Consider the following 27,176-nt stretch of genomic DNA (forward strand, 5'->3'; position numbering starts at 1 on the left):
CACATCTAGCTGGCCAGCTATGAGGGGCTTTCCAAGAGGGAACTCTTTCTAAAGGGAACACTTTCATCCTTTTTGTGGCATGAACCACACAGACAGACATCCTACCTGGGTGAGGACTCATGAGTTAAGTGTGAATCAGCATCCAGCTCCAACCATCTTCTGAGCCTTTCTAGGCAGCCCATGCAATTAAACTTTGGAAACTAGGAAATCTATTACAGAGGAGAAATAAGTTACAGGAGATCTACAACTTGAAGCCTCATTTGGAGATGAGTAACCCCCTTTCCTTCCAGGTAGGATGTTGTGCACAAATCCCACATATCCCAGCATTTCTCCCACCTAGCCAGTACAGCCCCAGCTGCAGGCAAGAGGAGTAAGAGCAGAACCAAGCCAGATTTTTAGGAAGGGAGAGGGAGTGGGCACAAAGTGGTCTTCCCAGAGGAGATGTGCTGGCATGGAGCAGGTTCTGGGGGAGCAGTGCAGCTGCTGTCTGTGCATTGGGCTGGATGGATGGCCCATGGGCAAGAAAAGCCATGTGCAAGGTAAGGCTGCAGCAAGACCAGCTTGTCCAGCTTACTGTCTGCTGTGGAAACCCATCTGCAGGCTGGCTGAGCTTTCCTGTGAGGGTTGTCTGTAGCTACTCACACTAAAATGTATTTTACAGCCCAATAGCAGCTTTTCTTTTCCTGAATAAATATCAATTTACAGAAGACCCAAATCAGTTATCTCTTTACATGCACGTTTTGGGGGGCTTAATGGATTGTACTGTGTATAAAGATCGTGTCATATTAAAAAAAAAAAACAAAAAAACCCCCAAAAAACAAATTAGTAGAATGGAGTAAGGATAGCACAAATATTTCAGTAAAGGTGGGGAAAACTTTTAGTTTTAAATAATACCATCTAAAAATTTCTTTGTCTCCTTGAACTGCTGCCTTCTTCCTCTCAGAAAGAGCAATATAAGAAATATCTAATGATTTATTGGGATTGATACAGACCTTTCACCAGTTGTGATTTCCCAGGATGGAGACCATAAGCTTCCCCACAATCATTGTGGTGCCCAGCACTGGCAATGAACCATGCAGTTAACATTCAGGGGACTGCTTACTGCTCAGGTAAGCAGCACTGAGCTTCTTGCCTTTAAAGAAGGCTGAAAGACAGAGTTCTCTCCCCAGCTGAATACACATAGAGGCATTGAATACACATAGATGTATTTCTGCTGTAAAGAAATAATTGTATTTTTTCAGATAAATGAACAAGAAGGTATATTATTTCTGGCAAGCCATGAATAAAATGGTAGTAATTCTGGGGTTTTTTAAAACCATAATACTCATTCCATATAAATCAAACCAATTGGAAGAATCAGGATTACACATATCAATAACAGTTTTCCTGTTTTCTTTATAGGTAAATAGAGGTTCTTCAATTTCTTTTGTTTGTTTAAAAAAAAAAAAAGAAAAATTCATTACCTTATATATTATTTGATGAGTTTTGTCAATACAAAAAATATTTGGGTTCAACAAATATTTTAATGAATAAATATTTGTTTTCAAAAATACAACCCTATCATTCTAGCATGTGATATTTTTTTCTGCTTACACCTATTGTTGCAGAATCATGCACAGTTGATTTTTCATATTTAAACATTTCCTAAAAGGCAATATCTGGAAACACTACAACACAAATGCCCTTTGTAGCTGAGGAACTCTGAATCCTTTACCCAGTATAAATATTAGAAAGTTTCTGTATTTTAGGATTCTTTGTGATGTTTTTCCAAACTTACAATAAATTATTTTAGAGCCAAACTGCACTGAATAATCATGAAATAAAGCAAGAGCCACTGCAAGCTGTGATTTACTCAGCATCTTCATTTCCCACCATGTTCATTGGGAGCCAGGGGGAGTTCAGGAACCTGAGAAAATCCAAATTCCTAATGAAGAAAAATGTTTTGTCCTATTTAATTTCTCCTGAGAAAGCATGGACATAACTCAGTATGTCCCTGTTTAATACTAGTTTTGTATTTCATGCTAATTCATCTCCATTCATTCCTCTATATAGTTTTAATAACCCTCTGTCCTGCAGTACTTCTGACCCAGGACAAAAGCATAGGTGCACTGCAGTAAGCAGCAATACTTCCCCACTCTGCAGTGTACAGCATCCTGACCCAGAGACAGTTTTTGCCCCCACCCACACCCTGCAGCTGGCTGAATGTAACAGAGCTGCCACATGTCAGGTGGGACAGAACAAACCAAACCTAAAGGGTTGTGTGGCTCAAGGGGAATCTCACATGTTTCCAGCTTTGGAGGTGTCTCTGTGGACCACAACCAGAAAATTCCTCAGCCTCTCAGGAGCCAGGTGTTTCAGACACGCTGTCTTTCAGACAGAGTTTCCCAAATGAGGGGGTCTGAGATGCTACAACATTCCCAGTGCTGGGGGATAGCCAGGAAGGAGTGGGGAGAGCCACCCCAGGGTCACTTTCCCAGGGGCTCCCCCCCCACAAGGACAGAGATGCTCCCCAGGACAGGGCAGAATCTGGGCGTGTGGCTCTGGAGTCATTTGCAAGGGCAAAGATTTTATCTTGGGTGCTTTGAAAATTTATCAGAGGCACTAAATGCTGCAGACAGTGCTCCAGGTTGAAAGAACCAGTGCTCTGTGTGTGTGCCAGCAAGCACCAAGATAGCTCTAGGTAAGCAATGGTGTAAAGTATGAAGCCATGGGGTAAAGTATATCATGTTTTTCTAACCAAGGTAATAAGACAAGGAGGGAGAAACAAAAAAACCAGAGCTACAAATATTTCAGTTACATGCTGGGATACTTCAGACAGATTTCTTGATTCTTTTTTCCCTGACCTAAGCTTCTGCAGTGAATTTTTTTATTATTTTAATATGAGGATGAAATTGGAGCAATTCCAACCTCAGATTTGCTCTTTCTTTGGCATTAAAAAAAATTGCAAGTGTGTGAAACATATTCCAAAATCCTTTTTGCAAGTTATCTTTTTTCAATAGATTTTTTTTTTAATTTTTTTTTTTTACAAAACCACCTCATTGTCTTAAAGATATTAAATGGGGGAGCAGGAATCTGAATAAAATGAAGAATGTTAGCAAAAATTTATATCTCACCTGAAAAAGCTTAGTCTAAGTTGCTTAAAGTTAAAATAAGCTGTAGGTATCTTAGATTGTGATGAAAGGATTGCATTTTGCATCGAAGTCCCCATAAATTTTTGCCTACCATCTCTGAAAACAGAGAGGGAAGCAATACCAAGCAATTTCAGCAACAGTGAGGCTGTGGCACATGTGGACACCTGCAGCGGCCTTTCTGGAAAGCACTTTCCAGATCAGAGCCCAAACCATCCTTCCTGTCCTCAGGGGAGTTGCTAACTCTGTTAGGAAGAAAAGGGTAAAATCAATAATCACTTACTCCATTCTGTGGTGCTGTATCTTCATAATTCTTCTGTGTTCAAAAACCAACATCTTTCTCAGGGAGGAAGGGTCTTTATTCAGCTTACTACTGAGGGAGCTACAGCAATGATGATTTTTCTGCTTTTAGGATTTTCTCACACAATAACTGTGCTTTCTGCTTTCTCTCAGAAATAAAAATTCAGAAACTCTTGGAGTCTCTTGCAGAGCAAGAGCAATCTGTTGCCTACTACCAACCAGGAGGACACATGGAGCAGAGATGGTGTGGCTGCTGTTTAAGTAGGTAATTCCTGCTAACATTTGTGTAAGTTCATACGAGGCTGAAGAAACTAATAAAAGTATCTCAGATGAAATTTTATTAGTTTTTGAGATGCCATCAACATCTCAAAACTAAACTGAACTTCCTGTAATGGTTGCAGACTAGGCTTCTGGTACTGTATGTGGCTTCATGTTGAAGGTCAGGGAAAACACCATCCTGCTGAAAATTTTAGTAAACGATGACCTCAGATAGGACAGTAAATTGTAATTAATTCCATAGCTACACAGTCAGCTAAACAAGGGAATTGTCTCAGCTGTCAAATAACCCCATTGCAATGATTTTCAGGGTGTGTGGGCAATGGTGCCTGCAGGAAGTGGTGACACAGAGGATGGTGGGGGGACAGGGCAGGACTGCCTGCAGCAACACATCAGAATGGTGGTGTGGTCACACCCTGAACTCATGTACCTGCAGAGGTACTAAGAGGGCACTGCACTCAAAGGCAAAACCACTCAAGAGTTTTTAGATCTCTGTCTTTGGCATCACAGCCCTTTTTGCAGTCCCTGGAGGCACCCCTGGGCAGCCACAGACGCATGGCTGGGTGTTCTCGTACTGCACACATGGCTACATTCACAGAGCAAGCACAAAGTTTTGCTAGCTTTCATTTTTCATTTGCCATGTTAAGGAAAATGATCAAAGAAGATGTGGGCCATTAAAAACTCAATATTATGCTACAGTGGTTGGTTTATGGCGTGATATAGCAGCAGCTTTCTTTATCAGGTGTGCAGCTTCATCGCCTGTTCTGTAGCCCATGCACTTCAAGAGTTTGTCATCTGCAGGTCATGGGGCTCCTGTTTTCAGAGTAGCTGATACCTGGCACAGGACTTGCTCTGGAGTGAACATTGCAGAAGACCCAAATCTCCAATCTGGAACCAAGTTTTGGCATTCTCTCTCCACAGATCTTTTTGTGAAGATAGAAGGAATAAAACTTCTGGGTTTGGATCAGCAGGCGGGTTAGGGATCAGACCTTGCATTGCTGATAGTTTTACTGAAAAACTAGGGTGTTTTACAAAATTCTACTGCATAAAAAATATCTGTGCTTCATTTTCTGTTGTCTACCCCTAACCAAAGCCAACTAAAACTTTGTCATACCCCTTAGGTGATGGAACATTCTCTATCTCACAACTTTCAGAACAGGAAGAGCAAAAGAGTAATGCTTGGAAAATTCCCTGCTGTGTCCTCCACAACATGGCAAAAGCTCACACATTTGAAAACTGTAAACATATTCCAGCTCACATTTATTCACATTACTGCTTTCACATTGATGTGGTGCAAGATACTGCTCATTTCTGATGGGGCCACTGACATGCCCCAGTAAACTCTTGACATTTTGTACACCATGAATTAATACTGTACTCAAACATTAATAAATACTCAAAAAGTCTGTAAATGACCTAAACTGAACCTCTTTGTAAAAGTCTTTACCTCATTTAAATGGATTTATTTTGGTGTCAAAATGTATTGTACCATGAACTGCTGGAGGCAACCGTTCTGACAAAAATGAGTATGGTCTTTGTCACTGCTCTAAGTCTGCCCGAGTTTGGGACTGAGCAGAAAGCAATGGAGAACCTGCAGAGCCAAACTAGATTTGATCTTATGATGCTCACTTTGCTCTCATTAAAACCAGTGGAACTTGAAGCAATGTAGAGCATCCCAGGGAGATCCTGTAGGCTGCTGCTCAGTCATCTGCTGCTCCAGCAATGTCTCAGTCCAGGATGAAACGTTGGATGCTGGAAGCTCCCCTGATTTCTCTGAGCATGCCAAACTTACACACGTGTGCACGTGTGTGTGCTACTCACCATCCCCACAGAGCAAAACCAAGCAGCCACGCCAGGCATGCGATGTGTTGGTCCCTGACTGTGCCCTTTAGACATAGCCTTCGTGGCAGATGTGGTTGCCATTGATAAGGCTGAAGGTGGCCAGGGAATGGTTGGTGCTCTTGAGGGAGGTCATTCGTGTGGTGCTCCTGGCCATGCTCTGGGAGCGGATGAGGAGGCGAGCTCTGCAGCAGAAAAGCTGGTTGTTGAACTGCTTCCTGAAGCTCTTGCTCAGCAAGTAGAGAGCAAACGGATTGACACAGGAGTTAGTGAATGCCAAGATGCGAGCGCAGATGCTGGCGATGAAATGCAGCATCGAGGTGTCCACCTCTGAATAGTGGTAGGACCGGTATAAATAAATGATGTGAGTGGGAAGCCAGCAGAAGGCAAAGAGGCACACAAAGACAAGTACTGTCCTGGCCAGGCGCTTACGGGATTCAATCTGAAAGAAGAAAGAAATGCAGGTTAGCAGCTACACCTAGCTCCGACCTGTAGGTTTTTCTCCTGGAGCTGCAGCTTTGGGATTGGCACCGAACAGGTGGCATGGCAAGAGCAGGGCAATCTGGACCACAGGTGAACACAAACAGAGTCAAGAACCCTCCTTGTATCTCCTCAAACCCCTTCCTCTAAAAAGAAATAGGTCTGAAAATTTACTACCTAAGGCTTTCCTTTCATGCTGAGGGGTAAAACTCCGATAGCCTTTTCACTTTGTAAAATCGCAGCTGAGGCAAAAGAAGTTCAGACACCTGCATTCGCTAACCCCATATCTGTTCTTAGGTAATTTATATATATTAAGTTATTATTATTGGTGGTAATATTGTTATTGATTATGGGGCAGGGGCCTGGGATATTTCGGATAGTCCAGAGGCAGGAGTTTTTGCCTTGGGGCCATGTGGTGTATGTATGCAAAAGTGCTGCCAACAGCTCAGTGCCCTCAGAGACCCAGTGCAGCACAGAGGCGAAAGGAGATGCAGAAACTGAGAGGAAATTCTGCACTTGGAGAAACATTGAAGCAGCAGCGAAAGCTTTTAAGGCAGCTGAAAGAGCTAAGGCCACAAGGAGAATGCAGATGGAGGTGGTGAACAGATGGATGACCACCTCTCTTAGCATAATTTGAGCTCTGTCAGGGAAAAATGTTTTTACAATGTTACACAGTATAACCTTCATGCAGACAAGCCACACTTTTGTTTTACTTATGTGTACAGTCTTGGAGTCAACCCAAAGGTATTGTTCAACCCAGGGCAGCTGAGGTAAACCATACTTTGTCTTTTGTCCACCAGTGCTGCACACCAATGCCAGTGAAAAACACATCTTTCTTCCTAATGAAGACAAGAGCTGTGACAAAGATCTCCCAAAAGGAGAGGACAGACAATGCTGTCTGTCCTTGCTCGCTGGGAGAGGTTGTGCAGCCAGAAGTTGCAGGCACAGCAAGCTGTCAGACCACTGACTTTTCATAATGTTATTGTTTCCTGTAATCTCTGCATCTCTTCCCAGGAATTCCTAGGGAACTTGTCAGAACTCAGTCCCTGCAACTGTCCCCATTCAGGCTCCCAAGAGCATCATCCTCACTCCCCTTCCAAGCTGCACAGGTACTCAGAAACTTAGCAGCTTACACAGGCTGGTCTTTCCTCAGGACAGCTGCCAGCAAGGAGTAGGCAGAAGAGACCTGACAAGCCCATTTTTGACTTTATTTGGTGCCTCTTTAACATCACTGACTGAAAATCAGCCACTGATTTTTGGGGGTTTTGACGTGTGCCAGATGTTAATGTCTCCAGAGAGCAGGCTGAAAATTAGATCCTTCAAGAAAGGGCTGTCCTTGGCTAAACCATATATTCTTTTAAAATGTATCCTTAATTTGATATAGAGCTATTGAGGCTACATCACATAAAGAAAGGAAGCAATGCAATAAAGAAATCAATATGAGTTATCTCAGACAACTATTGCTCCTGAATGCACTGCAGAATGGGAATGATGGACTGACAGTGCTAGGCTGCAGCCTGGCATTTTGCTTTCTTTAGAGTCCTCTTGCCAAAATCTAGGAGGAAAAAAAGCTGTTTTACTTCTTGCTTTATTGCCACTAATCAAAACACTAATTGGATCAGCAGAAAAAAAGACTGCAGGGGAGAATTTAGGCACATTCATAAGGGGAAAAGGATAAGGATTTCAAGGATCACACATCATTTAATGGGAAGAAAACACAGCTTTCCAGTCCTACTGCTTCACCTCAGCATCTGATGCTTACGCGAGATGATTGCATTAGGTCAGACTAAGGTGGAAATGTCAGCTAGGTGCAATCATATGGGCATTTGTTGAGCTGAAGAATGGCTTGTGTCAGTTTAGCTTAGGTTGAAGCAAACCTCAGTTTGCTTAGTTTCAAATCTTCAGTGGAAAGGAAGATGTTAGGTAAATATGTTGTTTAGAAACAAGTTGCCCTGCCATTGCTTCCTTACTTGGACTACCTCAAATGCATGTAAAGTTAAGGACTGACCTCAAATACCCTGTTGGTCAACCAGTATTTGGATTTCCCCTTGGAGATGACACTCCTGTCCAGTTGCTTTCAACAGAAGTCATGAGGCACATCCTGGCTAAAACCTCTTTCTTAAGTTCAGGACTTGTACATTTTCAGCCACCCATTTTCAACCAGAGCCTGAAACTCACTTCAAATACACAGGTCCCAGCTGAAATGAGCCCAGCTCTGAGTTCTGCAGGAGGACAGTTTGCAGAGTTTTACAAAAGTCCCACTCACAAGTAACAGTAACAAAAGAAACTGCTTTCAAGGATGCAAAGGGAAGACTGAAAGACTGCATTATCATTCAAAGAAAATAGCCTATTTGTATAAATCAAGACTGTCCTAAGGTGACACCTGAGGCTACCAGCTATTGGATGAAAAAGAAGACTGACCAGTCTGGCTTATTAGAAGGAAAATAAGAGGTGGGCAGGCTGTTATGTCCAATAGCACTCCCCTGGAAAAAGGCATTTTTAGAAGGACAGTTATAATGACTAAAGGGTTTAGAGGAAGAAGCTAGGACTCCCCTCCTGAGATTCCACACTGCAAAGATCACACCCTAAACAAGGGATGTAACCAGCATATCAAGATTCCACACTGTCCTGCTTTCCTCCCTCCTGGGCACCCTGCATCCACCACTGTCCTCCTCTGGTCTACACTCCCCCAGTTCCTCTCCAGCCTGTACTGGTTTCTCAACGTGGCACAGCACCACCAGATGAGAACCAGAGCCATGGTGAGCCCAGGAGACATGGCAGCTCTCACAGAGCAGATCTGTGTTTCCCTGAACAACTTCTGCTCCTGGCCCTGGCTACAGGAGAGAGGTTCCCCTACCTCCACTCCCCCATTGCTGTGTCCCATTTGCTTCTCAGTCCAGAGTATTAAATTACAGAGCCAGAACTTCCCTGGGGACTGGAGGCTTTACCCAAGGTCCTCTCTTTCTGCCAAAGCAACTTTGAGAAGTTTTGATTTTTTTTCCTGTGTCATCCTTCGCCTTCAATCTCCAAATGCCATCCCCAGCTCTGCCTCTTTCCCTTCATCCCAGTCAATATTTTCCCAGGCTTTGGCATGGGTCTCCTGCTGTGTTTGCCATGGTAACCATCCTTGCCAAAGTCTCTGAACTAAGAAACAGGAGAAGATGCTTTAACTGTTTAATGCTGTGCCATGGTTTGTGCCAATCATTTAAATTCTTTTAGCCCACCTATTCTAGCACATCAGGTGCAGGCTGTCCCAATATAAATTCCCCTGTGTGTGTACTCTTTTCTCTCACATTCATGGGGAATGGTCCTGGATTTTTGAAGAAAGTAAAATCTCTACCTGTTTCCTCACATGCACGTTTCCTTCCACGGGGATGTTGTAAGCACTCCGGATCAAATTCTTAGCAATGAAATAATAATATACTGAAATTACAGATAGGGGAATGATATAAAAGATCAGAAATGATGCCATTGAGTGAATTTTGGGATGCAGCCCATCAGAATGTGGGTAAGGAGCACAGCTGATGAAGGTTTTATTAGTCCCTTTGTCATAGAAAGGGTGCAGATCTGAAAACACTGCTTCAGGAATGGCAAGCAATATGGATACAATCCAGATTGTAGCAGCTCTCACACAAATCTTCATCAGAGCATGTGATGCTTGGATCTCCATCGGCCTTACTATGGCTTTATACCTAAAAATAAAAGACAAAGAAATAATTTACTGATCTCAAACCTCAGGCATTGTATGCTTGTTTGACCCTTCCATTTAGAAAAAAAAACAAACAACAAAACAAGAAATGAACAAACAATAGAACTCTTCTTTACTCAAGACTTTGATTTTCTTTCTTGTGCTTTAAATTTCAATATTTTTGATAGATTTCTCATTTTAAACAAGAGCCACCTGTCACAGCCCCATTCAGTTTCATCTGTATTGATCCTGAGTTCATTTAATTTCTAATCGACCCAACAAAGCAGAGTGCTGCCTGACATTAATATCTGTGTCCAAATAGCATTAAGATAGGAGCTGTGCTCATAGACTTCTCTTCAAAAGCCTACAACAGTTTACACCCCTTCACAGAGCAGTGCTGAAGAAAACTGTGGAGGTTTTGCCACACATTTAATTTTAAACTGTGAGCATGCAGGCCTCCTGCAAACCAAATCTTATGTTTTCTCAAGCTACAAAGAGTATGTTGCAAATTTTAACTGCTGTTTGGTGGTGTAGCTGGCAATTAAGAGCTGTCCATAACTCAGTGCACCCAGGCAAAGTAGCTAGAGCTGTTAACTAACTTTCTTGAAGAAAATAAATATTGTTGCTTTCTATGCTAGGTATGTAGAAGGCTTTCTGATTTGCAATTGTAGAAGATTTTTTTTTTGCTATTTGTTTTTCATTATTTCAGCCTTTAAAAAAAATTGTTCTTTAGAATCCAAAAAAAAAGAAAGAAGCAAACTTGTTTGATCCTAATTCGCTTCATAACTGCTAGAGATCTGCTTTGGTAGGAGTGTACATTCCAAGTAAATCACAACTCACATATGCATTTAATGAACACAGTAGAAACAAAACAAAACAAAAAGGCAGTTAGGAAGGAATATCTGCAGGTTTCATAAATCATTATTTAGAATTACAATCTGCTGGATGTTTTTTCCAGGACCCACATCACACTGCCACAGCCCATTTGATCCCTTGGTCACTGTCAACTTTCTGGGAGTTCAGGGGTGCCTGGGTACCATGGTGTCTCAGCCCACTTATGGCATGGCAGGGTACACCTCCCATTTGGCTCTTCCAGAGTTTGTTTCTAATCTCCAGTCAGTACCCTGGCTCTTTCACCCATCTGAATTGGGCACTGGGATGGGAGCAGGGACAGTAGGAATAATGTCCTGCCAGACACCAGGGAGCATGCAGCAGGGTCCATCCACTAGGCAGCCCAAACCAGGGACACAACGTGTATGCTACTGATTCCCTACATAATATATCCTGCCTTTTCATTACAGAGAGGACTCTATCAGACCTGCATTGTTTTGGGCAATTACCTTATTTGGAGGATAAAAACACATTCAGCTTCTAGTTATAATCTATACCTTGTTCAAAATACCTACCCTGTCCTGTCCTTCCGCATATGTATATAAATAGAAGGTAAATGTGTGTACATCTGTGTGTATTTATGTGCATATATTTTATTATTTACATTATTTATAATATTTATTTACATTTGAATGTATTCATACTTATATTTACATGTATTTGTATTTGGGTTTATAAAGGCTGTATCTGGACATCTCATAATTAGCAAATGCTTCTTCATACAATCCCACACGCCTTGTGTAGATAATTTTTCCCTCAGTGAACTCCAAACACCTTGCTCATTAATCTTCTGTTTAGCCACTTACTTTCCAAGCTTTCCATTCCCCCTTTATTCCAGCTGCACAGCTTCCTGCAGAAGCCAGACACTGTTTTTCAGGCTTGCTTTGCACCTTTTTAAGTTGCACTCTGAAGCTGGGGATTAAGTGGTGTCAAACTGCAAAGCATAATCTTCCAGTGCATGATCATCATCTCGGGTGAAGAAAATCACAGCACTTGAACAAATATGATGTTACAACTATTGCAGTAATGAAAGAGAAGTGCTGAGTATATTACTAAAACAATGTAGCTGAAATTCCCCAATGTATAGTCTAATTGACCCATTATAGATCACTGACAGAAGCAGCAGCTAACTGAACATCTTCAATAAACCCTAAGGAAGATAAATGCAAAAGGAAATTAATTACATATTAAAGTATTCACAAATTTAGAGTATTCAAAGGCATTTCTGCAAGGGCTTATTATATGCTTATCAACATGGCATGATAGCAAAGTTATATCAGGGATTTTTTATATAATATAGGCAGTTGAGAGAATACTTTCTGGTATTAATTCCCAGTGTCATGAATGGGTTAAAGAATACAGAGAAAGAGAGGTTATATTTTATTTGTACTAACACTAATAGAGTTGGCAGAGTCATAAAATGAAAGCATTCCAAGTTCTGAATACGTTTTAATGAGAGATGGCATTTCCAAACAATGTAATTTTGAAAGAACATAATTAGAAATTACTAGGAACACTAGAACTGATTATCAAGCGTTTAGCTTCTTTTTAAAGTCTCCTACAGGAGATAGAAAAGAAGAACTGAGAGAGGTTTTGCTTGCAAGGGTCTCAGTGTGGACCAAAAACATGAAGTTGAAAACACACAAAAAAGATAAAACAAAGCTAGAAAATTGGTTTTGAAAATGTGAGTTTTTCTGCTCTGCATGCCAGATCAGTTGTGATTTGCTTCACAGGTGCTCAGTCTTGAGCAGTTTGACTTTTCCAAGGCAGGCCACACTTCTGGGACAAGAGTGACACCCAGCCCATGCTATTTGCATCTCCAGCAAACTTAAATCTCTCAGCATCTGTTCATGTTACATCACTCCATTCTGTCTCCTGTGACAAGCACAGTCTGCAGGTAAAGTTGAGGTAGGAATGGCCATCCAGGGACCAACTGAAGCTGGATGGATTGAATCCAGTTCTCTGTGCCTGCACTTGACCATGTGAGTGCCATGCACCTCACCTAAAACAGCTGCCCAAGTGCCTTGGTTTCTGCTAAAGTCTGTGGGGAGAAAGAGGCAACCCTGGAGGTGACTCCTCTAGGGCAAAAGCAGGTGGCTGAGAGGAGTGGGATGGTAAGTTCTCTGGACATGCTCCCCTTTCTGCTTTCTGTAGCTGGAGCCTGAGCAAAGAGGTGACTACTTTCATAGCTAATTTTAGGTGTCTGAGGTACAGAACTTTCCTATAATTAGCATACAGCCATTGAATAAACCAGTCCAGTTAGAAGAAGACATGGATGAATATCCCCATCTACCCTAGTGGAGCTACAGACCTAGGTGGCCATCTGAGAGAGCCTTCCCACAAAGGTCTATAGCAGCCTTATCTCCATCCCATGCAGTAACTCGGGCTCTGGGAGTTTGTCTCACCTTGAGTGCTCAGTGTGCCTGCAGCAGATCCAGACATTGCCCCGAACCTCTGCTTGCTGCCACATTCACACTCCCTAATTATTGCTTAGTATCATTCTTTACAGCTGAACTCCTTTCCAGACCTAATTCAATTTTTTTTTAAAAAAAGATTAAAACCCAAGGTATGATTCATGCCCAACAAAAAAGGCCAAAGCTTAAAAAGAATAAAATGCCCTCTAAGGGTTCAGTTGAATCAAGAACTTGTGTCAACTCCAGTCTCTTTCCAGTTGTCAAGCAGCCCAGAAGAAAACGATTGTGTTGCCAATCTGATAGCAAATATCAAAGACCTTTTCTACTGCTCCCTCTTTGAACTTCTCTGTTCCCACTGTGCCTGTGGAGCAGCAACCTGCCTTGTGCACAGCAGCTGCCAGTGGCTCTCTGGCCAGGACAGATGCCAGTGATCTCTGTGCCTCACAGGCTTTTTCAAAGAAGTCCAGACAAAGAAAATACATGCAATTCATATAATCACAGTCCATGAGGACATGTGAAGACTTACCCCACAGGGCAATCCTCCCCTTCACCAGCCACTGTGACTGATGCTGTCCTTCTTCTCCAGGAGTGTAGTGAGAGGGTTGCTTCAACCCATTATGCTAGAACTCAGTAACATATAATGGGTGATCACTTCTTAATCTAATCCCTAAAATTCACTGGGGATTGGTAGGATCCTACAGAGTGCATGCCTCTCTATTGAAGACTGGAAAATGTCTGATATACATCTCTTAGGATCTCTTGTGCTCAATGAATAATTGTTTCTCACCACTGAAACTACCAGAATGACCATAAACCACTAAAACCTGACACACATGAGGTTCTTCTATGGTAAACACATTTCCCAATGAGGTTAAGATGCCAGAGAAACTGGAAAAGTGTGTCATTACCTTTGTGTTAGTATTAATGTAACTAACAACAACAGCACCTAATGTACTCCAAAACTTGGACTATGAAAATATTGGTTAATACTGTACACTTATCCCCAAAGCTGCAACTTCAAATATAAACACAGAAGTAGCTTTATCCTGAAAAAAGACAGTTACAGATAGACTCTCCAAAGGCAGAAATCAGAATCAGAGTAAGAAATCAGAATAAGGCCCCAAATGGATGTAATTTCCTATATGCAGCTTCTCTGATGGTGCAAAATATTTTAGCCACCCTTTGTGCTCCTCATCTGAGACAAGAAAATACTCATCAGCTGAAATATAAACAGGCTTTGCCTTCAAAGACATATTGTCTATACCTTCTCAAGCACAGAGGTATGAAGGGCTGCAGTTTTTCCCTCACCCTGGGGAAGAAAGGACCTTATCCCTAAGGCTGTAGTTTCAGTGCATCCTTCATATTTTTTTTCCTGTCACTTTCATCCACTTACTTGTGCCTGCTGCAACAGTCACAAAAATAAAATTAAAACAATTAATAAGGAAGGGAAATCAGATGTTTCCCTTGGATTTAAAATTAATTTATCTCCCTATGTCTCACTGTCTGTTTTCTGTTTTGTTTTTTTTTTTTTTAGCATGGTAACTTTATGCTTTTTCTGGAGTAGCTTTTCCTCTTGTATGTTTGCTTTGTCTTCTGCCTTTCCCTTGCCCCTTATGTCAGCAGTTAAAGCTAGTGTAGATGGCCCATACAATAGCTGTCATTGTATATATTGTAAGTTTGGGCTGCAAGATGGAAGATACCACCTTGTGTAATACCTTTACAAGTGGTACGACAGTAGAGCTTAATTTCAGCCAGAATAATTTGTGTTCTCTGTTACAGTAGTACCTCTGGGGCCATGAGCGGAGGGTCTTATAGTACAACATATCAGTGTGTGACTGCAGCTGCTGCCAGTGGCAGTGGGAAAGCAGCATCCCTCCTTATGGCAGTGAAGGCAGCTGGTCACACATGTACTTGGCTGTCTGAGATGTGCCTGGTGACCAAATATATAACAGCAAGGATGGCACAGCAGCTCTGTGCCTGCCACTGCATTCCTCTTGTCTGTTTTATCTCACTTACAAAGATGCACTAAGTTGCAGCCATAACTCTTCCTTACTTACTTTTTTCATCAGTGGGAGTGTAGCAAGAGAAAATGGCTGAAAGAGGCTTTAACACAGAGTACTGACATTTTTTGTCACAGTCCTTCCAAGCACATTCATCTTCCTGCAGCTGAACCTCACACTTATAAGAAATATGAAAGAAAAAAAATAATTCTCCCCATCCTTTCTACAGAGAAACAGGACACTACCCTTCCAAAATGAATTTGCAGTTCTTAAGTTTCAAGGAAAGTTTCCTTCAAATAGTATCATCTATTACTATGTCCTATGTATCATCCATTACTATGTTTCCATTAAAAGATCCTGTGCAACACTACTGAATTTGTATAGTAGTTGTAAAAAAAAAAACCATATTAAAACCTGCTCAAACAAAATTGCAGAAGGCTTACCCACCCTTGCTTCATTTCCAGCCCCACTCTTTAGTCTGCATAAGGCTGGAGGAAAGATTTAACATGTTGCTGCTCTCTCTTTTTTCTCTGAAGTGAGAAATCCACTTACAGACTTTTGAATCTATTTAAACTGAGCTCTATTTTGAGATGTTGGGTTAATGTGAACCTGAAAATGAAATAATATTTTAAAAAAATAGAGCAGAAATTAGTTGGAACAGAATGGTTTAATGCCTTTCAATCTGTCTTACAAAAATAGTCATGTGAATTGCTGTGAAGTAAAAATGCTGAGTTCTTCCCAGCACCAGAAAATCACCAGCACTTTCTATAGTAATGGTGAAAGAACTACTTTTCAGTCAGCATACTTCCCATATTTCTTCTGTTTCCACCTGTAACTGAAAGATAGGGAAAAGATGTGCAATTCACAGTTTCTCTGATCCCCAGTCATCTGTTCCCATTTGTCATCTTAATGCATGCACACTGATCAGGTCCTAGCCATGAATAGACTGAATTAAAACTTCCTCATTAAAATTTTGTAATTATGTCCTACTAGTATCATATTATTGTTTTGTATACATAAGGTGAAGGTCTTGCTCAATTACCATGCAAAAAAAAAAAAGCCTCAAACAGCACAGAAGTTGTTGATGGTATGCAAAGACTGCAGAAATGAAGCACATGGAGCCTTGTTGAGATAGAAGCTCCACTTGGAGAGCAAAGAAGAAGTCTTACTAAATATCTGAACAAAATAATGAGAAATGCATTGCCTTGAACTTTCTTTATTGTTTCCACTATACATCTTATGAATATTTATAGCTTTGAAGACAAATTCAATAAATCCACAAAATTGCTAGACTGTCTAACTCATCAACACACTCTCACAATCTATTCTGGGTCTATGTGCTTTCAGCATATTTAGGATTATCATTATTATGGATGTCTTCTGGCTGAACATCTGTTATTAAAATCTTTATTTTAGTAAATTGCATATAGACACAAAGACATGTCTTACAGGTGGGTCTTACATGCATTGGCAGCTACTGTCCACTTTCTTTCTCTTTTTATTGATTAACATCTAAATGGAATGAAAAAGGAAGCAATGATAGAAGTGATATAGTTCTCATTTTTTGAAGTGTGTGTTCAAATTTCAGTCTATATGCCTGCATACTGCTAGATCATCCTGGAGTCTGGATAAATGGCAATTTCGGTCTAGGAATGACTAAGGTCAAAACTGAGAGAGGGGATTTGAGAGACCATTGAACTATACTACACATCAGGGAAGAGACTGTAAATAATAACCATTTAATAATGACTGTGATATTCCTAACCATGACCTCCCAGAGTATAAAATATTTCCAAAATTAACTATGTATATGGAAAACAATGGATTTGAAAGTTACTGCAATAAATATTGGGTGTTCTACTGCCAGTGTTTTCCTTATTAGAAAGACCCAGTTTGCACCCAGGGTATTTAGGTGTAGGTGATCTTTAGCCAAGTCTCTGAATGAAGCCCTGAACCCAAGTCAAAGATTTCAACAGGGACAGCCTCACACTTTGTTTCAGTCCTTGCAGTGGGATATGAGACCTGGTGGCTGAGGGAGAGCTGGAACCCACTCATTCAGAACTATCCTTAGACTTCAAAACCAGTTAGTTCCCCCATACAAAGTCTGCAAATGAGGATGTCTTCATGCTCACACTCATATCCTGGTGGATCAGCTTCATGCTGCCAGGTATTTAATGCAGTGTGTGCCCAGAGCTGAGCTGGGAGGAATGGTTCTGGCACCCAGGCTACCAGGCATAGGAAGGAGCAAACCCTGGTGACACTTTCCATCTAAAGCTTTGCTGTCTTGGCCCAAGTCTCCAGGGTTGTCAATGTGACTGAGGGCTTGGTGTGCCTGGGGACTGAATCTCTTACTGGGGCAATTAAAGCTGGGGCCTCAGACAATAATCCCTAGAGAATCAGCCTTATTTCTCCTGAAATCACCATTATTAGGTAGTGATGGTGAGGGGAGGGACACACTCCTCTGTGTCCCCCCACTTTGTCCTGAAAAAGCAACTGCCCAGGGCAAAAAGTTGCCCTGAATAACATAAAGTGAGGAGTCATGCTAAAATCTCAAAGAAGTAATTGAAAAATCAATATACAACAGATGGGAAAAAAAGCAAAAGTAAATGACAGCAAATATCAGAGTTTAAATATGTTGTTGACTGATAAGGGAAGATGGAGAAGCCAATAAAATATCAAAGGTCACTGTGTAACATACAAATGTGCATTTTAAAATATGTCAGGAACAAAAAAAAAACCAAACAGGAAATCGGGCATACATATAAATTATGAAGATGCAAACAATGATGATATAAGGTGAAAAGGAATGACTAGATATTGGTCTTTAAGACCAAATGTGGAGGAGGTATCTATACCACAAGTGTGGTGCTGTACATGCTCCAGCAAGCTTGTAAGCTGTTTTAAGGAAGATATGAGCCAACATCTCCTAACAAAAAATACTTTTACACCAGCAGGTCTGAGTAATTTACACCTAGAAATATTAAAGGAACCAGATGGGGATCAACTGGTGTTAATATTTTTTACACATTTTGAAAATGTGGAGAATTTCCCAAGAAGTGGGTCCAAAGTTGTGAAATTCAGAAAGATGGAAGGTGTGACTGAGAAAACTTCAAGGATTTGGGTTGCCAAAGGCTACTTGTTGATAGAATGATGGAGATGTTAGTCCTGCTAGCAGATGGTAATTAATATAAATCTGTTCTGTCTGATGCACAGAAGATTTAATGCTTTTTCAATAGTTCTTTCACAATGTTGTAGGTGATGTAAAAAGGGGTGTAGGCTATGCTGGCATACAAAGGAGGCACAACCTGCATGGGCACATTGGCATGGGTGACTGTACGTGTGGATATGCACAGTCACATATCAGGGGCATCCCTCCCCTACCCACACCCATGCAAACCCAGCCCAGGGGGTTAAATTTAAAGGGTTAAAATTAGCAGTCTGGCCTGGGAGATTAAGCCATGCTAGACAGGGACCCCATGCTTCATGGTCTTGCCAGCAGCTTTTCAAACATGCCAGTAAAAAGGTAAAAGTGTGTGGAGACATTTCTAGCCTGGGTCCTGGGAACGTTCTCTAGCTGCAGTGTTATTTATCGTGTATATCAGCTACCTTGAGCAGGCTATAAAACTTTGCTGAGAAAGTTTGCAGATGACACAGTGGCTGACCAGACTGTAAAAATACTGTAGAGTCATTTGGATTAATGACCATAGTCTAACAGAACCCATTTTAACTCAGCCAGGTGTAAAGCAGTACATACAGTACCAGAGAGAGATTATGCTAAAGAGACCTGGGGACCTTTCAAGGAAAGAAGAGACCAAGAGAAGATAATGGAACATCTCTTCTGCACCTGACAAAATGAGATATTCTGTGCCATTCTCACCATGTCATGGTTTTAGTGTAACAAATACCTGAGCTAACTATTATAAAGTTAAGTCAGTTTTATGATGCTCAAGTCCTTTCTGTGGCTTCAGTACACATAGATATCATAATGGACCATCACCTTCATATGAACTTTAAGCTGCACATTGGGGCTGAGCAGTTGAGTGCTATCCCTGACTGCTCTTACCATAGAATCACAGCATGGTCTGAGTTGGACAAAATCTTTAAAGATAATCTATTCTCTGCCCTGGGCAGGGGCATCTTTCACTAGATCAGGATGCTCATAGCCCTGTGCAACCTTACCCTGAACATTCCAATAATAGACCATCTAAAACATCTCTGGGCAACCTATTCCAGTGTCTCGCCACCCTCACTGTAAAAGTTTTTTTCCTTATGGATAATCTAAAACTACCCTCTTTCCATTTAAAACTGTTGTGTCTTGTCCTGTCACTAAAGGCCTTTGTAAAGAGTTTCTTTCTTGTATGCATCCTTTATATGTTGATAGGCTGCAATAAGCTCTCCCTGGGGCTTTATTTTCTCCAGGCTGAACAACCCCAACTCTCTCCACCTTTTACTTATGCTATTAGTTAGACTATCATGCATAGCTTAGAATTCAGATAAACTTAAATTTGAAATATGACATATTTTTTAAGTGATGAGGATAACAGGTTGCTGGAAACACATGAGGGGGATAGGCTGATACGTGCACCTCTAGCCTGAATACTCAGAAAGTTGCCCAGTGTCACTGAAAATATCAGTTTTAATCCAGTTCCTATAAGATATTCAGCAGCCTCTGTGCACAGATGCAGACAAGAACTGGGTGACAAGTGCAGTCTCTGCTAGTGACTTCCTGTTCTCCCAGGTCATTGGATCTGTGTCTAAATCTCATGCTTCAGGGCTGTCTGCAGGTGTGAAGAAACATTCTTTCCTCTCAGGGTGTCATGGTATTGTTTTCTCTCCAACATTCCCATAAAGTTGTAGAAATTGTCTGTAGTCAGAGGGCAGGGAAAGACAGGACAGGCAGAGTTCTGACAACACTTCTCCCTTTGACACTCCACAGTCTTCTGCACTCTGGTTAAACTGATCACTAACCAGGAATCAGGAAGGAATTTTCCTGCAAGGAACTTCAGCTTTCTGCCTTTCTACACAGCCCAGCACTTGGCTTCTTGCCTTCTGGTGCCTCAGTATTGTGAAGTATCCAGGTACCATCATAGGTTTCTGCCCCAGGGCACAGATTGGAGTTTTGGACTCCAAAATCCCCTGCTCCACCTGAGGTTGTAGGCAGTAGGCAGTGTCAAAGAACCTTCAGTGAGTGATCTTATGGGCCTGGTGTCTTACATGACACGAGGTGAAGTGGGAATATACGTGCAGAACTGGTGAGATACAAGGCGAGGGGACTCATGACCTGGTGGTGTCCCTGCCCATGGCAGGAAGGTTGGAACTAGATTATCTTTAAGGTCCATTTCAATACAAACCATTCTGTGATTCTGACTCAGCAGAGCTAGAGCTGGAGTATCTTTCAAAATAAAACAGCTTATTAAAACAGTGAATAAAGCAGCTACTGGATGATTCCCTGCATATACAGAAGCTGTGCCAGCTTCTCATTTTTCCACTCATCTATCCTCTATTCTTTCTGGCCAGGCTGTTGTCTGCATCTGAACACTAAGTATTACCACCTGAGCTGATGGGATGACTGGGTTTGCTGAAGCAATGTTGATGTCCCAGCCCATTGTGTTCAGTCTGATGGACAGAAAATTCTCCATGGCCAGGCGCTCTCTTTATTAATGGTGTGTGCAGCACCTCGTACCCTGAGACCATGACAACTGATTGGGGGTTTTAGGTTTCACTGAAATGTAAACAATAGGTAATCCAACTCTTCTTCCTTTCGATTGCTTAAATATTGACAGTCTCCAGCACATTAGCACTGATTTTGACCTCGGGTTTGTGCAGCAGTCCCACTGGTATAAACAGGAGCTCTAATGTTCCTGGCTATAGAAGTGCATCTATCGTGTTTTGTCCATCTGCTCCAGCTAATCAAGATATTCAGAAAGTTTGTGCTGTTTAATCTGTTTCTCGTGTTGCAGATGGATGCACGGGCTGAGGAAATAAGCTAAAACCAAAGGTGTTAAGAGTGTTTGTATTGCATTGACACAGTCTCTGTACATGCCCTGTGCCATCCCTGCACGAAAAGCAGCAGTATGGACACCGTGCCAGGGGCAAGGGTTGAGAAGGGGTTACCCAGTACTTACCCAGTTACTCCCAGGAAAGGAGGCTTTGGCTTGGGGCTGGAGTCCAAAGTCCCCCTGTTTTTCTTCTCTGACTTGGAAGAACTGATGTTCTAGCTGGGGTCAAGTAAGTGGATTCAAAATGAACATGTGGGGGTATCATTCTGCTGACTCACACTGACCAGACTAGGGGCTGTCTTGGTAGTTCAGAGTGGCTTTCTCTGCCACCCTTTCAAAACCTTCCTGAGGCTCCACAGTAAATTACAGCACAAGTGAATTGCCCCCCAAATAGTGCCTTAGTGATCTGACCGGATTTCATGAGTTCTGTGACTGAGCTGCCCAGAATAAAGTCAAAACCAGTACAGAACTGACACTTCTCAACTGACGGTATTAAAAAATAAAAGTATCACTCTGTAAATCAACTCCATGGACATCCGGTTTGGCTTTCCACAGCTTTATTTTATGGTGGCACGTTTCCCTTAAATAAAATAAACCAGACACTTAGAAGAACTGACATGTAGATATTACTCTTCCTCTGGTGTTGTACACAATATGAGTAGTAGGGACTGGAGACATCCAAATAACACAAGAGATGAGTCTGCTAAAAAAAGTTTTGCACTCTCTTTTTGAGAGAGACAGTTGTTTGGAGTTTTTTATTTCTTAGAAAAACAAACTGTCATATGAGTCCAGAGGAACATCAAAAGTTGTGGCTGTGGCTCCAGGAACCCAGAACAGCTGGAAGCAGCACAGCATCCCTGCATCCAACCACTGAAGTCAATATTTCCAAAGCTAATGTCCCCTTTTCGGGTATCAGAGCTCCCACAAGACTGCGATGTCCCCTGCCTGCAGCTGTTCTTACCAAGGTAAGCCACCTAACCTCACCAGTAATGTCACTCCATGTGTCTCTTGATGTCCTCATTCCCTTTCACCATATGCCAGAGGACAGCTCCAGGTGGCAGGCCCTGCCACAGTTTTCCAGAACTAAAATCCAGATAATACTAGGGTGTTTAAAGTAAAGATGCTGCTTAAAAACTTCAGTTATGCTCTACACTTACACTGCTGTGTGCTTGTAAAACCAGCACTATTTCAGGAAGGTTTCACTGCACCAGGGCACCAGAGCATTTTGTTTTTTTACTATCCAAGCAAAACAGTTGGGAAGTGTAAGCAGTGCCTGACAGCTTAGTTAATTCAAATGCAAATGTATAAACCATGTCACTCATGGCAGAAAGAGTCAATTAAATAAAGACATCTCCCATGACAAGGGCAATTAAATAGGCTGCTTTGCTTCTTACTGAGCACAGATTTTCCTTGATTTCCTGTCACTTGCTGAGCCAGCCTTGGATTTTCTGCCTGGGCTAGAGGCCCAGGTGTGACTGCTCTCACAGCCGCCTCTACACCCCTTCCCCTCACACCGAGGAGGAGGATGAGGAGGTGGAGAAGGAGGAGGAGGAGGGCAGGCTGGCAGGCAAACTCAAAACTCCCTCTTTGCAGGGACAAAGCTGAGCAGCATAACATCTGAAGACATCCGCTGCCTCGACAGAGAGGAGCAGCAGGGCAGACAGATGTCCTCCCCCTGCCAACTTCATTTACAGCCCTTCTAAAACACACAAACAAGCATCCACACACATCCACTGCTGGCTTCCTTGCTCTTGTATACTCAGCCCTGGCGCCTTATCGCTCACGGAGGGTGGCTGTAAGCACACCACAGGACTTAACCCTCTCTTGGCTCCTCTGCAAGTTTGCCAAGCTCGAAAGAAAACAGGGCTCACCAAGAGCTCCTGCAAATGCAGCTGGGAAGACACAAGCTCCCTGCAGCCAGAGTAGTCCCACAGAACAGAAATTGCTCATATTGTTAACTCTTCTTTGCGCTTTCTTCCACACACTCGTGAATAATTTAACCTTTGTCTGAAAGGGCCTTATGACTGTACACAGAAGCAACTTCAGAAAAGGGGGACCTTTTGGCTGTGCCCCACCTCACCACAGGCAGGCTCATGTGTGTGAACATGCATGAAGAGCACCCTGCAGACTGCAAGCCTCCCATTGCTGGAAAAGATGACATCAGTGCTTTGCTCCTCTGTTTCTACTTGAGAAAAGTTTGCATTTGAGCAGTCAGTCCTCTGGACAACCACTGCATCTTGGTGGGTCAGACCACTGAGCAGCCCTAGGGGCCCTGTGGTGGAGGTTGTCACTTAGCTGAGTGTTTGCAGTCACCAGCAGATGACAGCTTCAGTAGTATTAACTCTGCCTAACGTGTAGGAAACTGAAAATGGAAAGAATAAAAGTGTACCTCAGGAAGGTACACTCTTGTGCCCATGATGTGGGCTGTGCAAAAGTCTGTTAAAATGGCTAAAGGCGATCCAAAGCAACTGAGATGATTTGTACAATTGTAACCAGTAGCATACATGCCTCAGCACTCTCTCACATATTGTATCTACTCATCACACCTACCCCAGGTGCCTTTCACCTGGTGTTTCAGTGGAAATGATACTGTTGTATCACACTCAATTGATTTTCTTTACAGAGAAGGTTTCTGATACCAAGTCTGAATGCATCACCACAGTACCTTCCGTAACTTTTTTCTGACAAGTCTCCCTTTCCTTGGAGGTAGTGGCATGTGATGATAGCCACAGCAGATGGTTTGGTTTTCTCTCCCATGGTCCACGGCTTTGATTCATGAGAACTGGGATGTTCATATGTCTCATGTGAGCACCACAAGCAAGGTTCATGTCACTGAACATTAGCCATCACAGATATGGTCATCTAATCCATGATAAACAGCAAGGCTTCCTCAATACTCAAGGAGGAAGATAGTTATCCTGATACAGTGATTTGTCCTGTCTCCTCTGGAGTCATCTCTTTCCATGGACTAGGAAACACCTTGCTGACTATCTTGGAGTGGCTCCTCACCTCAGACAGTAAAAGCCAAGTGAGATGAGCCATGCCTGAACAGTCTTACCTGCTGGACTCTTGAGTGCTCATGTTACCCTGGTCTCCACCATGCCCCTGTCTTCTGCAAGTGTTTTCCTGCAGGATTGAGCTGCTGCTCATGCTTCATGCAATGCCAGGTCAGACCTTTAAAATGGTTTTCTAGGAAAGCACTCTGGGTGTCTCTGTCCCTGTCATCTCCCTCTTCCAGGGCCCACAGCAGGGTATTGGGCTGCCAGTCCCTCTGCAGACTCAAACAGGCATCACTGTGCTGGTCACAGTCGACTCATATCTTGGAAGTATTCCATGTACCTTTTGTTTTGCTAATGATTCTGACATGATTAATAATAGGCTGTAGAGTTCAGGGTGACATTTTTAAGAAAATAGACTAATGGGCTGACAAAATGTAGACTGTATTATAACAAAATTATCCCATCACTGCTGCTAATACACTGAAACAGAAACTTGAGTAAACATAATAGGTAAGGGCCATTTGTAGTTCAATGCATTTAAGATACACAGATCTAATAAAAGTCGAAGTTTTGCTTCAGTCTCCTTCTGTAGTGGACAAAAGATGCACTAGAAGAGGGTGACATGATCCCTTGGAAATGGGAACATCAAGTCTCCCATGTGCATGCCTGTCTCCCTTATAGCATTGAGAAGTGGTGTAAAGTTTGATTAGCAGTGAAGCACAATGGTTAGGAGGATCCAGGTAAGTCTGGCATTGAGAATTTAAAGTGACCAAATCCAAACATTGCTGCAGCTCCTGTTTTCTGTTCTTTTGCACTCACTTTAGGCAAAAAAATACTGATGTGCTGCTCAGTAAAAGCATTTGTAATGTTTACTTTCTGGGGCACATGATCAGATAGCAACAAATCTCTAACATAATGTTCTTTATGATGCCTTTTTTATTTTCCTGACATTCCTTAGAACAACTTACATTACAGCTTTGGAAAGGTGAATTTCCTGAAGACTTATAATAGTTACTACTTTCTTAAGAAGAAGCGAGGGTGGGGTCCAGCCACCACATGAAACTCAGGAGTGAAAGTTTAAGGGACTATTTGTGAACTTTTCCAGTGCTATTTTTATACTACACCAACAGAGAGGGGTTAATAAACATATTGACTGCTCTACCTCTGCACTATTGGAATAATTTGCTTTAATTGACATACTGTACCTTGAGATATGTGTATGAACTGCACTGAAAATTGAACAAAAATAGTCTGGCTTTTTAAAGCAGAAGGTTCTGAGAAGAGACACAGAGTGGCATGAAAGGGACTACCTAAAGCAAACCTAGTTTCACTTCTTTGAAAACAAGCAATGTAATGCCCAGGTCATTTTTAAGCAAAACAAAACTTAAATATTTTTTCTCATTATAAATATTAGTACTTCTGTGAGATTTTATACCTTTAGTATGGTGACAATATATTCCTTAATCTCTTTCTGAAGTATCCAAATTAAAAACAAATTGTCCTGGCTTTGTTGTGCTTAGGAGTTTCTGTAAGAGCCAACAATCTGATAAATGCTTAAAACCTTTCCAGAAAGGTAGGCTTCATCCTTCCAAATAACATTAAATTAAAATGCCTTTTGAATTTAAGCCTGAATGCTCTGAGACTCTTTTCTAAAACCCAGCAATCTAAAATAGAGCTGCCTTATTAGAAGCATGTAATTTGTTAAAGTCAAACTTGTTTTCAGGTATCCTAAAATAGCAAAGCTATTATGTGCTATTTTTTACTAAACGTTATTGGAAGACAAAGTTTCTGAACAAGCACAGGTTAGTTTTGGTTGGATAAGGGGCAAATGTTTTAATCAAGGGAAATACACTGGCTACAACAAACTGAGAAGCCTGGCTTCAGGCATCTTCATTTGAATATTTGGAACATATTTCATGAACTACGGCCTCACATGCAATTAGCCTTAAGGAAGCAGGCCACTAGAAAGAATTGATTTTAACTACACTTTAAATTGCTGCTCCAGTAGATTCACACTTCATGAAAAAAGAGATCAATTATCTTTTTTGCAAATATGAACAATACTGTCTTTTAACAGAGCTTCCTTCATTAATGGCTATTTTCTCTCTCTGGTCTTTAGCTTGATCTACTCTTGTTTTTTCTTTTAATTAAGCCAGAGTATTAGCTAAAGTGCACAAACATTTAGTTTAGTCTAGGAAAAGTATCCTCTGTTCAGTCTGCCTCCTCCTCAAGTTGTGTGCTTATAGCCACCAGAAATTAACCAAAGCTGTTCTTTTCCCCCTCCTTAGGTTACAAATACACTTGTAACCCCAAAATATGCCTTCCTAATAGAGCATTTTATGGAGTCATAAATAAGAAGACTTCTTTCCAAGCTTACCTGTCAGCCGAGAGAGCAGTGAGAGTAAAGACTGACACCCCTACAGAGGTGAGCTGTATGAAGGGGATAAGTTTGCATCCAGTTCTGCCAAACAGCCACTCGTCAGCAAGGTACCTGCTGGCATCCACAGGCACACAAGTCACTAGAAGCAGCAGGTCTCCCAGAGCCAAACTGGAGATAAACAAATTCGGGACATTTCTCATGGATTTCACAGTACAGAAGATCTTAATCAAAGTGATATTGCCAATAAGGCCTATCAAAATTATGATCCCATAGATGGTGGGGATGGCGTAGAGGAACGCTGGGTAGAACCAGTCGTCACCAAGGAGGGAGAGGGTTGCACTCTGGTTGATGGAGATGTTGCAGAGAATGAAGTTATCTGTTTCTAGGTCTAGCAGAAGGCAGTCGCCAGATGCCATCGTCCTACTTTTCTCCTCTCAGAAGACAGCTTTCTTCTTGGCAAATCTTTCTCCTTTGAATTTCTTGCTGTAATTTTGCTGCTGGCTGCTGGCTTTAAACAGTCAGAAAAGTTTAAAAGTCATATCACTTTGTGACACAGCTTGACAGAAAGCAAACCAAAAAGCAACTGCAGCTTGCTCAACAGTGCTGTTTCCAGAAGTTGAAAGGAGACCATCCTTAAGCGTAGTTTGAATCCTGAAACTTGTCCTTTTCCCCACTGCCATGTCTTGCTGTTAGGTGTTCCTGAGCTCTGGAAGGCCGTTTATCAAAGTCAAAGACCAGCAAGTGGGAGGCATTTTCAAAACTGCTAAATTCCCAGTTTCAGC

At 41.9% G+C, this 27,176-nt stretch overlaps 1 protein-coding gene across 1 annotated transcript; it reads right to left on the minus strand.

Annotated features, from left to right (window-relative positions):
* Window positions 1-5,592: 5,592 nt before the first annotated feature.
* Window positions 5,593-26,810, minus strand: GRPR (gastrin releasing peptide receptor). The gene is made up of 3 exons (XM_008494781.2): window positions 26,392-26,810; window positions 9,364-9,715; window positions 5,593-5,985 (listed from the first exon to the last, which is right to left on the minus strand). Exons 1-3 carry the CDS (start codon window positions 26,808-26,810, stop codon window positions 5,593-5,595), a joined length of 1,164 nt encoding a protein of 387 aa, XP_008493003.1.
* Between the last annotated feature and the right edge of the window lie 366 nt (window positions 26,811-27,176).

Source organism: Calypte anna, chromosome 1, assembly GCF_003957555.1.
Source record: "Calypte anna isolate BGI_N300 chromosome 1, bCalAnn1_v1.p, whole genome shotgun sequence".
Taxonomy (NCBI): Eukaryota; Metazoa; Chordata; class Aves; order Apodiformes; family Trochilidae; genus Calypte; species Calypte anna.